Source organism: Leguminivora glycinivorella, chromosome 3 (genome assembly GCF_023078275.1).
Source record: "Leguminivora glycinivorella isolate SPB_JAAS2020 chromosome 3, LegGlyc_1.1, whole genome shotgun sequence".
NCBI classification, from domain to species: domain Eukaryota; kingdom Metazoa; phylum Arthropoda; class Insecta; order Lepidoptera; family Tortricidae; genus Leguminivora; species Leguminivora glycinivorella.
In genome coordinates this window covers 25,488,762-25,502,098 of record NC_062973.1, presented here as the reverse complement: position 1 = coordinate 25,502,098, position 13,337 = coordinate 25,488,762, and the positions used below count along the sequence as shown (strand labels likewise).

Here is a 13,337-nt window from a genome sequence, read left to right as displayed (position 1 = left end):
GCACCTCTTCATCCATTTCCTAAAATGGAAACTACCAAACGAATGGATAATACGTAGTGAGTACGTTTAACGATAAATAATATAACCTATTGCGATCCGCGTCCACGCGTGATCTCTCATGACACGTAAATGGCCGCCGACCAAGCCGCGAGTGCTTTGACATTGCGTTTCGTTACACAAGCAAAACATTTATTTATGCGGACAATATTTTTGTTATAACAATTATTTTTCGGTGTATATTAATAATAATAATAATATAAAAAAAAAAAAAAAAAAATGACGCTGTCAACGTCAGACGTGTTTTTGTAAATTCTCTTGTATTTTTTTCAAATTTTTGCGTTTACATGTTGATTTTATAATTGTTTTTGTGGAAAATATTGCCCACGATACGAGAATTCTATCATGAACACATGGGCAAGAAGCTAACATGACAAATAAGTACAACATGTGTCGACAACAAAAATGATAACAAGAAGCAAAGCACGCGGACAATCAGCGGTTCTACAAAGCGCACGCCCACCACCCTCGCCCGCCTCGTCCGTCTCCTCGCAACCGCCGTCGAGCGACGAGTTCGCCACCGCCGCGGCTGACACCAGCGAGTCGAGCGACGAGAGCGGGCCGCCGCCGCCGCCGCCACGACCACCTGCGCGACGAGGGCGGCCACCGCTGCCGGCACGCTTGGGGCCTGCGGGACATCCTGCCCCGCCCACGGCTCCCGCTGCCGGTGGTGTAGTGCGCCGCATGAGATGGTCTCAGTTGATGAACGAGAACGTCATGCGAGCGTACTATGGGGCTACAGAGGGGGGAACTAGGCTGTCAGCGTATCGTCCAAGAATGCTGCTTCTGTTTCAGACGCTTGAACCCACCACCACCGTATCGGAGCAGCGACTATCGGATCAGGTGCGCGTCATTCAGCGGTCAAGGCGGTTGGATGACGCCACACTTGATCGGCTTCGCCAGGAGGCTCTCGCTGCTCGCGCGGACCCCGCCTCGGGGCGGAATTTGCCCGCCATGTCGCCGGACCCGGTGCCCGAACCCGACCTGACACCGGATGCGCCGCGGGTTGATTCCGGTAACGACGGCGGGGACTTCGCGAGTCAGAGCGTGAGTGAGCCTGCTAATGAGCAACTGAGGAGGTCTTTGGAAGAGGCGATTACGCAGTATCGCTCCACAAACAATCCTAGGCCACGATTACCACGTCTGCCTATGAATAGACGCAATCTAGCGTTAATGGGAGCCTTAAACGCTTTACTAGAGCCATTTATACGGACTAGTAAAGATCTAGATGATACACACTCGATCATGTACTGCGGAGCCATCGCGGCGTGCCGTGTTGCTCGAGTCAAGTTTCCGGACGCTGACCGTGCAACTAGGACCGCCGGAGGCATGGCAAGTACGGATCGAGCGTCGTATCAACTCGTTTAGGACTCTCATTGCAAAGCTGATCTGCTTCAGAGGGGGTAATAATCGCCCTCGAGTAATGCGTTTTGTGAACCAGGCATTCGCGGGGACGGACATCAGGCCCCGCGACTATTTGGCCAATGTCACAGAGCGCATCGACTTCCTGAAGCAGAAAGTCTATGCATGGGCAAGCCGTATTCGCCGCTACAGAAAGCGTGTGGACCGATTCCAGCAGAATCGTCTTTTTCAAAGCGACCAAAGGAAAGTATACCGAAGGTGGGAGGAAACCGACCCTCGTGTGTCTGACGTGCGGCTGCCGGATGCTACTGCCATGTCTGATTTCTGGCGTAGCATCTGGTCGGTGCCCGTCGAACACACGGAGAGTGAGTGGATGACCGTTGTCGAACGCGAGTGCGAGAACATCGAACCTATGGGGGCTATCACCATCAGCCCCGACGACGTAAGTTGTGCTACCCGTACGGCCCAGAACTGGAAAAGTCCTGGACCGGACGGATTGCACAACTTCTGGCTAAAATGGTTTCGATGCTCGCACTCGCGTTTGGCAACGCAATTTCAACAAGCCCTCGATCTTGGTTCTCTCCCACCTTCCCTAACAACTGGTGTTACTTTCCTGCTCTATAAGTCCGGTAGTACCACGGAAGCAAAAAACTACAGACCCATTACGTGCTTGCCTACACTTTACAAGCTCCTTACATCCATTTTGAGAGCAAAAATTAACGCGCATATTGTCGCTAACAACATTCTGGCTCCCGCTCAAAATGGATGTAGGGTTGGGTCCCGTGGTACTAAAGAGCTCCTCCTCATAGACATGACCATCTGCCAACAAGTTCGGCGGAACAGGGGAGCCATCTCGGCCGCTTGGATTGACTATAAGAAGGCCTATGATTCGGTGCCTCATTCATGGCTGAGAAGGGTATTGGAGCTGTATAAACTTGATGCAGCTTTAATATCCTTCCTGGCTGCATGTATGAGGCAGTGGACCACAGTCCTTCGTCAACCAGGAGGCAGGGATGGCCCCCTGGCCCGCAGGACTTCATAAGGATTGAGCGAGGAATATTCCAGGGTGACAGTTTGAGTCCATTATGGTTCTGCCTAGCTCTGAATCCCCTCAGCACGCTGCTGAAGGATTCTGGGCTAGGTTGCCGGCTTCGGAGAGAGGGTGAAGTCATCTCTCACCTTCTGTACATGGACGATCTCAAACTATTTGCACCGAACACCCAAGACCTGATGGTGCTATTGAAAACCACAGAAGTTTTCAGTACCGCCATCAGAATGGAGTTTGGTGTCGATAAGTGTGCGGTCATGCATGTACAGCGGGGGGAGGTTGTAAATTCAGAACATTTTCAACTTTCTGAGACGATGTCGTTCAGATCTATCTCTGAATCAGAAACCTATAAGTACCTTGGTATGTCACAGTCGTTGGGTATTGAGGATGTTGGCATTAGACGGTCGGTGAAGGAGCGCTTTTTCAGTCGGCTCACAAAAGTCCTTAACAGTCTTTTGTCAGGAGGCAACAAAGTGCGCGCCTTTAACGCCTGGGTAATGCCTCTACTCACATACTCCTTTGGCATACTACGGTGGACCCAGACTGAGCTGGACGCCCTGGATCGGAGGGTCCGTTCACTGCTTACCACACATCGTATGTTACACCCGCGCTCGTCTGTTATGAGATTGTACATCCCACGGAAGTGCGGAGGTCGAGGCTTCCTAAACGCCAAAGATCTCCACAACCGTGAGGTGTACAATCTCAGGAATTACTTCCTTAACAACGAGTGTGGGATGCATCGTGATGTGGTGGCAGTTGACGGAAACCTCACGCCGCTCTCCTTGGCGAAAGAGAACTGGCGCAAACCTGTGGTACTAAGTACTGCGGACCGCAGGGCGGTATGGGAGAGCAAGCAGCTACACGGGCGGTTCTACAAGGCCCTCACGGGACCCGATGTAGATCTGCTCGCATCGGTGAACTGGTTACGATTCGGGGACCTCTTCGGAGAAACCGAGGGTTTTGCCTGTGCAATTGCGGACGAAGTTATGATGACGAACAACTACCGGAAATATATCCTGAAGGACGGTACGGTCGACATTTGTCGGGCATGCCGCCGTCCCGGAGAGTCACTCAGGCATATCATTTCCGGTTGTTCTCATCTTGCTAACGGCGAGTACTTGCACAGACATAATCTCGTAGCCAGGATTATTCACCAGCAACTTGCTCTTCAATACGGCCTTGTGGACCGCGAAGTACCGTACTACAAGTACTTACCTGCGCCAGTTCTTGAAAATGGTCGTGCCACGCTCTATTGGGATCGATCTATTATCACTGACAGGACTATTGTAGCCAATAAGCCTGACATTGTGATAATAGATCGACTGCAACGCCGGGCAGTGCTCGTTGACATCACCATCCCCCATGATGAGAATCTCGTGAAAGCCGAGAAGGACAAGTCCAGTAAGTACCTAGACCTGGCTCACGAGATAACCGCCATGTGGGATGTTGATTCAACGATCATTGTTCCGATAGTCGTTTCAGCGAACGGTCTCATAGCGAAGAGTCTCGACCAACATCTTAAGAGACTCTCGCTAGGTGGCTGGATCAAGGGCCAGATGCAGAAGGCGGTGATCTTGGACACGGCGCGGATAGTCCGACGGTTCCTCTCTCTGCAGCCCTAACCACCGGCAGCTTGGGCCCTGCCCCGCTGCTGGCGGCACCCTAGGTTAGGTTTTTTATAATGTGTTTATATGTTTTTTTTATATTGTTTTGTATGTGTTTTTGTATTTTACTTTTATATCCATATTATAAACAGCCTATAGCCTAAGATAGAAAATAAATACTGGGAATAATAATATAATTTATAGAAGGCCTATGATTCGGTGCCTCATTCATGGCTGAGAAGGGTATTGGAGCTGTATAAACTTGATGCAGCTTTAATATCCTTCCTGGCTGCATGTATGAGGCAGTGGACCACAGTCCTTCGTCAACCAGGAGGCAGGGATGGCCCCCCTGGCCCGCAAGACTTCATAAGGATTGAGCGAGGAATATTCCAGGGTGACAGTTTGAGTCCATTATGGTTCTGCCTAGCTCTGAATCCCCTCAGCACGCTGCTGAAGGATTCTGGGCTAGGTTGCCGGCTTCGGAGAGAGGGTGAAGTCATCTCTCACCTTCTGTACATGGACGATCTCAAACTATTTGCACCGAACACCCAAGACCTGATGGTGCTATTGAAACCCACAGAAGTTTTCAGTACCGCCATCAGAATGGAGTTTGGTGTCGATAAGTGTGCGGTCATGCATGTGCAGCGGGGGAGGTTGTAAATTCAGAAAATTTACAACTTTCTGAGACGATGTCGTTCAGATCTATCTCTGAATCAGAAACCTATAAGTACCTTGGTATGTCACAGTCGTTGGGTATTGAGGATGTTGGCATTAGACGGTCGGTGAAGGAGCGCTTTTTCAGTCGGCTGACAAAAGTCCTTAACAGTCTTTTGTCAGGAGGCAACAAAGTGCGCGCCTTTAACGCCTGGGTAATGCCTCTACTCATATACTCCTTTGGCATACTACGGTGGACCCAGACTGAGCTGGACGCCCTGGATCGGAGGGTCCGCTCACTGCTTACCACACACCGTATGTTACACCCGCGCTCGTCTGTTATGAGATTGTACATCCCACGGAAGTGCGGAGGTCGAGGCTTCCTAAACGCCAAAGATCTCCACAACCGTGAGGTGTACAATCTCAGGAATTACTTCCTTAACAACGAGTGCGGGATGCATCGTGATGTGGTGGCAGTGGACGGAAACCTCACGCCGCTCTCCTTGGCGAAACAGAACTGGCGCAAACCTGTGGTACTAAGTACTGCGGACCGCAAGGCGGTATGAGAGAGCAAGCAGCTACACGGGCGGTTCTACAAGGCCCTCACGGGACCCGATGTAGATCTGCTCGCATCGGTGAACTGGTTACGATTCGGGGACCTCTTCGGAGAAACCGAGGGTTTTGCCTGTGCAATTGCGGACGAAGTTATGATGACGAACAACTACCGGAAATATATCCTGAAGGACGGTACGGTCGACATTTGTCGGGCATGCCGCCGTCCCGGAGAGTCACTCAGGCATATTATTTCCGGTTGTTCTCATCTTGCTAACGGCGAGTACTTGCACAGACATAATCTCGTAGCCAGGATTATTCACCAGCAACTTGCTCTTCAATACGGCCTTGTGGACCGCGAAGTACCGTACTACAAGTACTTACCTGCGCCAGTTCTCGAAAATGGTCGTGCCACGCTCTATTGGGATCGATCTATTATCACTGACAGGACTATTGTAGCCAATAAACCTGACATTGTGATAATAGATCGACTGCAACGCCGGGCAGTGCTCGTTGACATCACCATCCCCCATGATGAGAATCTCGTGAAAGCCGAGAAGGACAAGTCCAGTAAGTACCTAGACTTGGCTCACGAGATAACCGCCATGTGGGATGTTGAATCAACGATCATTGTTCCGATAGTCGTTTCAGCGAACGGTCTCATAGCGAAGAGTCTCGACCAACATCTTAAGAGACTCTCGCTAGGTGGCTGGATCGAGGGCCAGATGCAGAAGGCGGTGATCTTGGACACAGCGCGGATAGTTCGACGGTTCCTCTCTCTGCAGCCCTAACCACCGGCAGCTTGGGCCCTGCCCCGCTGCTGGCGGCACCCTAGGTTAGGTTTTTATAATGTGTTTATATATTTTGTATTGTTTTGTATGTGGTTTTGTATTTTACTTTTATAATCATATTATAAAAATCCTAGCCTAAGAATTAAATTGAATAAAGGAAATAATAATAATAATATTCTTTATTGTGCACCATACAGAAAAAAAAATACACAAGATGGATCACGCTTAATAACTAGGTAACAACAGGCGGTCTTATCGCTAAGAAGCGATCTCTACCAGACAACCTTTAGGTAGCAGGAAACAATGAAAATAGATCATTAAACGGGTAGTGCCGATATATATAAATTACAATGAATAAAGTATTATATATAATATAGTACATAAATACATACATAAAGATATATAATAATAAATACCTGTATAATATATAAATACTATATACCTACTTAAATACGTACATATACATAAATATATTACATTTAATAAGTAAATAAAGGCAGATTAAGGCAGCGACAAGTAATGAGATTTTAAGAGAGATTTAAAAACGGGGAGGGATTTAGCAAGTCTGATGTTTAATGGCAAAGCATTCCACAACCGAACAGCACGAAAGGTGAAAGAGTTCACGTAAAATTTGGAGTAAGAAGTTGTTGGAAGAAGTATATTACGAGAATATCATTGTTATTTTTTTACAAGAGGCGCAAAGTAAAATCAACTATACTGCTATAGCATTCACTAAGATATACAATGGTACTTAAACATGGCGTTTCGTTACAAAAACGAAACACAATATTAATACTAACTAAATAATTTTTCAACAGAACTATTTGTTCACCAGTATACATTACGAGAATATTATTGTCATTATTTACAAGAGCTGCAAAGTAATACCAACTTATAAAACAGTCATATCAACTATACTGCGATGGCATTCGCTACGCTGCGATACAAATAATAGAGTTGACAGCGATGCGTACATATTTATACAAACTTAATATTTTTAAATATAACTCTTCGTTGAGTTTACATTACAAGAATATTCTTTTTATTTCTTTACGAGAACTACAAAGTAATGGGAACGTATAAAAAAGTTACAGGAAGTATACTGTGATAGTAACCGCTAAGATTAAGATTGTATAGATAATTTTTATTTTTTTGGCATTACAAGAAGCTTCTTGTTAATAGAATTATCGTAACCTTTATTCTATTAGTTGTAAATAAAACTAGAGTTCTCGTATATGTAATTCAAACAGAACTGTTTAGTGCATATTAATGTTTGCTTAGTTCTATTGAATTCAAGATATAGTAAACGTAACAATACAGTTGTTTTTATTACGAGATTGTAGTATCAGTTACGATAAATCTATTTTACTAAACGTTCTGGTAGTATTGTTAAAATATTTTTTTTCCGTGCACTTACAGAAACTTTTGCACATTTTTCTGAACGTCGTGATCTTCTACCCTCTCACCAGGACCCGGAAACGGTTCTCAATGCTGTTTAAAGGATAAAAAGAAGGGAGCAAACAAGAATGCTTTCCACATTACTTTTGAAGTGGTGACTATAACCACATTGGAAACTAATGGTTCTGTGTAAACCTGGCGATATAATAATTATCACAGTAAACGCACCATGGTTTTACCACCATAATAGACGGTAATACATTTCAACAAAATATTTAGTCATAGAATCGACAACATTTTACGAGAATCGGTGGACAAATTTGCGACTAGCCTTGTAATGCTGCTAAATGCACAACTGCTCGGTACCAATATTGTAGGCGTTAAAAATAAAGAGGCCAAACGTCTGAATATTTATGTGCTAAGACTAAAATGATGATACACTCAAAAAAAAAAAACAAAATAATAAAAAAATGTGATAACCTTATTCCCAGAAACTTTTATATGTATCTCCTAAATGTAATTAGCACAAAGTTCCTATATTTTAATCTGATCATAATTAATTTAGGTACTTACGTACAGTCAAATGTAAAAATATGTGTACGCATCTTACTCAAAAATAATATTGTCCCATTGATGTCCCATAGCATCTTAGTCTGGTATAATAAGAGCGTAGTATATTATGGGACGATTTTTTTCGATACCTATATATTTTTGCACATGACTGTACCCACACAGTTCGAATCAAACTATGCGCAATATCATTGCCATAGGCTTACTCATACTCATACACACTATCAGTAAACATGTTCGCACCCCTAATAAATCCAAGCGGTCAGTTGTTCGCGTGACCACGGGCTATTTACAAAATGGCCGCTGTAATACCAATCAGGGGTAATGCCTCAATATCGGCCGGGAAATTCAGTGAAAAGGATGTGGAGCATTAATCTAGGTGAAGGGATTTAACTATTAAATTTACCCCCAATATGGAGATATAATATTTCGTCTATTAGGGTTGCTCATGCTCATCTTCATATTAGATAAGGAGTTAAGGGCAACATCTCGTCTCAGAATTGCAAAGATAAAGCGAATATTATGCGTTGCATTAGGTTTTACGAAACGTATTATTACGAGTAGGTGGGCCATTTTTTTCAAAGTTGTCCACCCCACTTTTTTTGTAACATAGGTATTTTTTACGCGATTCATACTCAGAATCGAGAGCTCTTTTGATCCTGATAGGAGAAAAAAAAATGTCCCAAGATTTCCATACATTTTTTCGAACCTTCCATTCCGTTACCGCCATACAAAATGTATGAAAAAATGGTAACGGAATGGGAAAAAAACCTTGGGACACTTTTTTTCTCCTATTAGGATTGAAAGAGCTCGCATTTCTGAGTGGAAAACACATAAAATTTTTCAATTCCAAAAAAAAGTGGGGTGGACAACTTTGAAAAAAAAATGGCCCAGGTATGGCATGTATATGTATTGCCTTTCGATTAAATTTCCGCGCTTATTCTACTAAACATTACTCAGCTAAACTACTAATAAGATGATCATTAATGGTAAAATAGTTATTTACAAAAAGATAGTTACAATTACAAATGCATATCACGCTATCAACAAAACAGGGAAATTAGGAAGGATTGGGTAGGGCTGCGCCATCAATTAGGCCGAAGAAATTTCTGAAAGTGTGTATTTGTAAAAGATAAACATTAATTACTAACATAATTAATTCATTATACTGTCACAATATAATTGTACCTGATTCACTAAAGACGCGCTTTTAACCACTTAACCGTTCCATTTCAACTAATTGACGATCGCTTCATGTAAGCCCACTTGACATATAAACGTTTTATTCACCGTTCAATAAAGACTTAACTACAATGAACTTACCTTTTTTATTTGTATAGATATAAGGGTCATATTTGTGGTTATTGTTGTATTCTTATGCAGGTAAAGTAGTATTCTAATAGCACTTATTATTCCATAAAACGGTGATATCATTTCAATTAACGATTCCATTATTAGTTAGAATCTACTCATCGTAGTGCAATTCATTGCAATATCTCTAATACATATTTATGTCGCAGCCGGATCATATAATCCGCCTTTACATTAGGGCTAGCCGTTATCAAAACAGGGCCAGTTCCATTTCCCTTAGCCGTTTTGTAATGCGGCGGTTCTTTATTATACAATCCGACTTTGTCGTAGGTATAAGTACATAATAAAGAGGCACATTGAAATGTTAGGACCTAATATCCTTAGGCACTCTAACTGCTGTAGGCACGGAATACAAGCATATGCAAATCATCGAACAATTGTCATCGAATACCTGCGGCATAACAAAATGTCTTTTGATAATGATAAATTGCTTAATTTTTTTTTTCATCAAACAGAGACGTCTAACGATGTTATTAATCTCACAGATCAATTAAGATTTTGCATCCTTCTTGCTCAAACATCTATTCGATTTTCTCTTCCAGCGTGAACCCGAACCTCCGTCTTCACGTGTTCTGCGAGGGTCTCCGCGCCGGCAACTACGACGATTGGAACTTCTTGTACCAGCGGCGAATCAACTCCAACAACCAGGGCGACAGTTTCGCTATGTTGCAAGCTCTTGGGTGTACTAAGGATGAGGGAGCTGTTAAAGAGTAAGGACTTAAGTAAACCTTGTTTCTTGTACCAGCGACGCATCAACTCCAACATCTAGGGCGACAGTGTCGCTATGCTTCGGGCTCTTGGGTGCACTAAGGATGAGAGACTAGCTGTTAAAAAGTAAGGACTTTAGTAGAAATCGGATGTAGGACCGATATTCCATACATTACAGGCGCCATCTTGGATTTTTTTGAAATCCTTCCGACATCCGATATCGAATCGGATAATGTGAAAACGCACTAAAAGTACACCGGCTTCCTGTGAGCTTTATGTTCGCCTATACTCTTTTGTACATAACACTTCAATCAATCATTCTTGATAAATTGTGACTCTCTGTAACGTTTAATTTCAGAATGCTAGAGAAGATCCTCACCGATGACGTCAAAGCCCAGGATCGCGTGAACGCCTTCACTTTCCTGTACATAGGCAACCGAGAAAACGCCAACATCGCCCTCGAGTTCCTTAAGGAAAGAATTGATGACGTCAGAAGAGCGTAAGTTACTTATATTATTACAAAGAGATTACAAACATCAACATATGAAACAAAATTTTATATTAGTGATGTGCAGACTGAGGGTCTCTCCAAACATGTCGATGGGGAATCGGATTTTGCTAAACATAAATCGCTCGTTATATTTGTAATATTATATATTCTGTGGTTATATGAACATGTGTACAGCGACGATGAGGCATTTGTATGCGTTTCATACCGATTTTTAGTAGACTAGAGCCGATTCGAGTGCGAGAAAGTAGCACCACATGTACTGTAAATATTTTCAATTTGGCTTCTATTTTACAGCGTGATGCTCCCTGAGTGGTTCAACAGCATACTTTCCAATCTCGCTGGCTACTTGAACGAAGAAGGCCTCAACGAGGTAAGTACAATAACCCTCTTGAGATACTTTAATGTCACCTTGAATACGGTACTTTACTTCGATTTTCTGTGAATTGCGATTTAAATGCGGAAAATCGAAAGGGAAACTTTTAACACTTTCGCTACCAAGAACCCGACTGTCGGGCACACCGCTCGTAGAAGCGTAGCCGATTACATGGGGAAACCCGTATGTAGCGAAAATGTCGTAGCGCCGCGTAGAGCCCGGTTTCGAAAGTGTTAAGGTATTACTGAAATGAAAATATTAAAAATATTGGCACATAGAAGACAATAGACATAGATAAAACTGCATCTCGACACTTATATACTAGTACGGTAGATCAATTATTTTTTGCTGTTATTTTGTCCCATCCCTCAGGATACAATAGTTGCGTAGTTTATTACAAGAACTATTGTACCCTGTTCTACAAACACTAACAATAGTAGATGTCTCACTATGCCGTGGCCATAAAACTATATGCAAGCCTGATCAATACACACAAATCAGCGTGCGTAGCCGAATGGCACAAACGCTTATGAAACGAAACGCTAGTATATATCTATCTCTATCGCTCTTGCATATTGACGCGACAGAGATAGACTACCTTTCGCGGCGTTTCATTTTCGTTTCGCGTTGGAAAAATGCCATTCGGCTACGGGGTCAGTATACTAAGAGAGCCCTTAGCCGTAACCATTGTGACATGAAAGACTTCTTGCAATCATTGTCCTTTTTCTTTCAGATGGAAGAATGGCTGCACGCCAACCAGGCGTCCATCCCCGAATACAGCGTCGGCATCAGCTCGATCGCTTCAGCTCGCACTAGCATGCAGTGGGGCACAGACCGTGCTGACACTATCATCAACGCCTTCATCTATACCTAGCGTCTTGTTGCTGGTCGCATCTCTAGTAACTCTGTTGAGGGGCTGTTAAGCCTCCTACTACGCCAATAAGCTGTTCCCCAAACCAGAGATTTTTCCCATCAGTTCTTACGAAAATACTAGAAGTTACCATAAGTAGTAGACATCAGCTCCATCGCTTCAGGTCTCGCCAGCATTCAGTGGGGTACAGACCGTGCTCACACGATCATCAGCGCTGTTAGAGGGTCTGCACTCTGAAGCCATCGCCATCCCTAGCGTGTTGTTGCTGGTCGCATCTCTGGTAACTCTGTTGAGGGGCTGTTAAGCCTCCTACTACGCCAATAAGCTGTGTCCCAAACCAGAGATTTTTCCCATTCATTCTTACGAAAATACTAGAAGTTACCATAAGTAGTAGACAGCTCCATCGCTTCAGCCCAGACCGTGCTATATGAACGCGATATTACATTTCATTACATGGATTAAGGGTCGGTTGTACCAAACCGTCTGTCCGAAGTTAGCATTGGCATTTTTTTTGATGGGAAATTTCATAGACTTCTGCTGCTTGACGTTGATGTGTCTGTTAACAGTGGTTGATACAACTGGCCCTAAGTGTATTTCAACTCCGGATGTGACATGTCATATGGGAATACCTTGCAGTCTACATAAACCTTTAGATTCATTATTATTGCTAGGAAAAGAAAGTAGGTACAGCATCAAATACTCGTAGTTACTGTGATGAACTATTTGGCCACGTTGGCTAAAATATTTGATGTTGACTCTACTAACACGGATTTCAAGACTTCAACTATGTTACGAAGCCTATGAACATGCGTAATAAGATACCAAAATAAACAACTCAAACAAAACCATAAAAGTAGTATTAATTGTACCTAAGATGCATTTGTACTTTTTACTTTTGTATTTTTATAATAGCTGTACTGCACTACAAACTTTTTGAAAGTTAATAAAAGTTGTTAATCTGTTGTGCAATAAAGTATTTATTTTGATATATACTGATTGTTTTATTTATGACTATTTGTGTCGTACCTGAGAACCACATTGAAAAGTTCAGTAGTTTTAAGTGTATCGCAAACATACTTACAGATATACAGATAGATATAGAAATGTGGTAGGGTGACTTTATATTAAAATATAATATGCTAGCTTCTGCCCGCGGCTTCGCTCGCTTTAGAAAGAGACAGAAAGTAGCCTATGTCACTATTCATCCCTTCAACTATCTCCACTTAAAAAATCACGTCAATTCGTCGCTCTGTTTTGCCGTGAAAGACGGACAAACAAACAGACACACACACTTTCCCATTTCTAATATTAGTATGGATGTACTAGACAAAAATATACTAGAATACTTGATTTATAAATATATCAGAATACTTTGAATTCATACCTACTTGAACAACGAAAGTAAAACTAAATTTTAAAAACTTAAACCTAACTTAATTTTTTTTAAATCTTACCGAGCTTTACAAA

General features: G+C 43.0%; 1 protein-coding gene across 1 annotated transcript in view; it reads left to right on the top strand.

Moving 5' to 3' along the window:
- Positions 1-12,860, top strand: part of LOC125242738 (membrane alanyl aminopeptidase-like) — a 30,295-nt gene extending 17,435 nt beyond the window's left edge. Inside the window, exons 13-16 of the mRNA XM_048151658.1 lie at positions 9,950-10,117; positions 10,474-10,614; positions 10,921-10,996; positions 11,733-12,860. Of these exons, the coding sequence (XP_048007615.1) occupies positions 9,950-10,117; positions 10,474-10,614; positions 10,921-10,996; positions 11,733-11,873 (526 nt within the window). The 3' untranslated portion in view covers positions 11,874-12,860. The remainder of the gene's footprint in view (positions 1-9,949; positions 10,118-10,473; positions 10,615-10,920; positions 10,997-11,732) is intronic.
- The last annotated feature ends 477 nt before the right edge of the window (positions 12,861-13,337 follow it).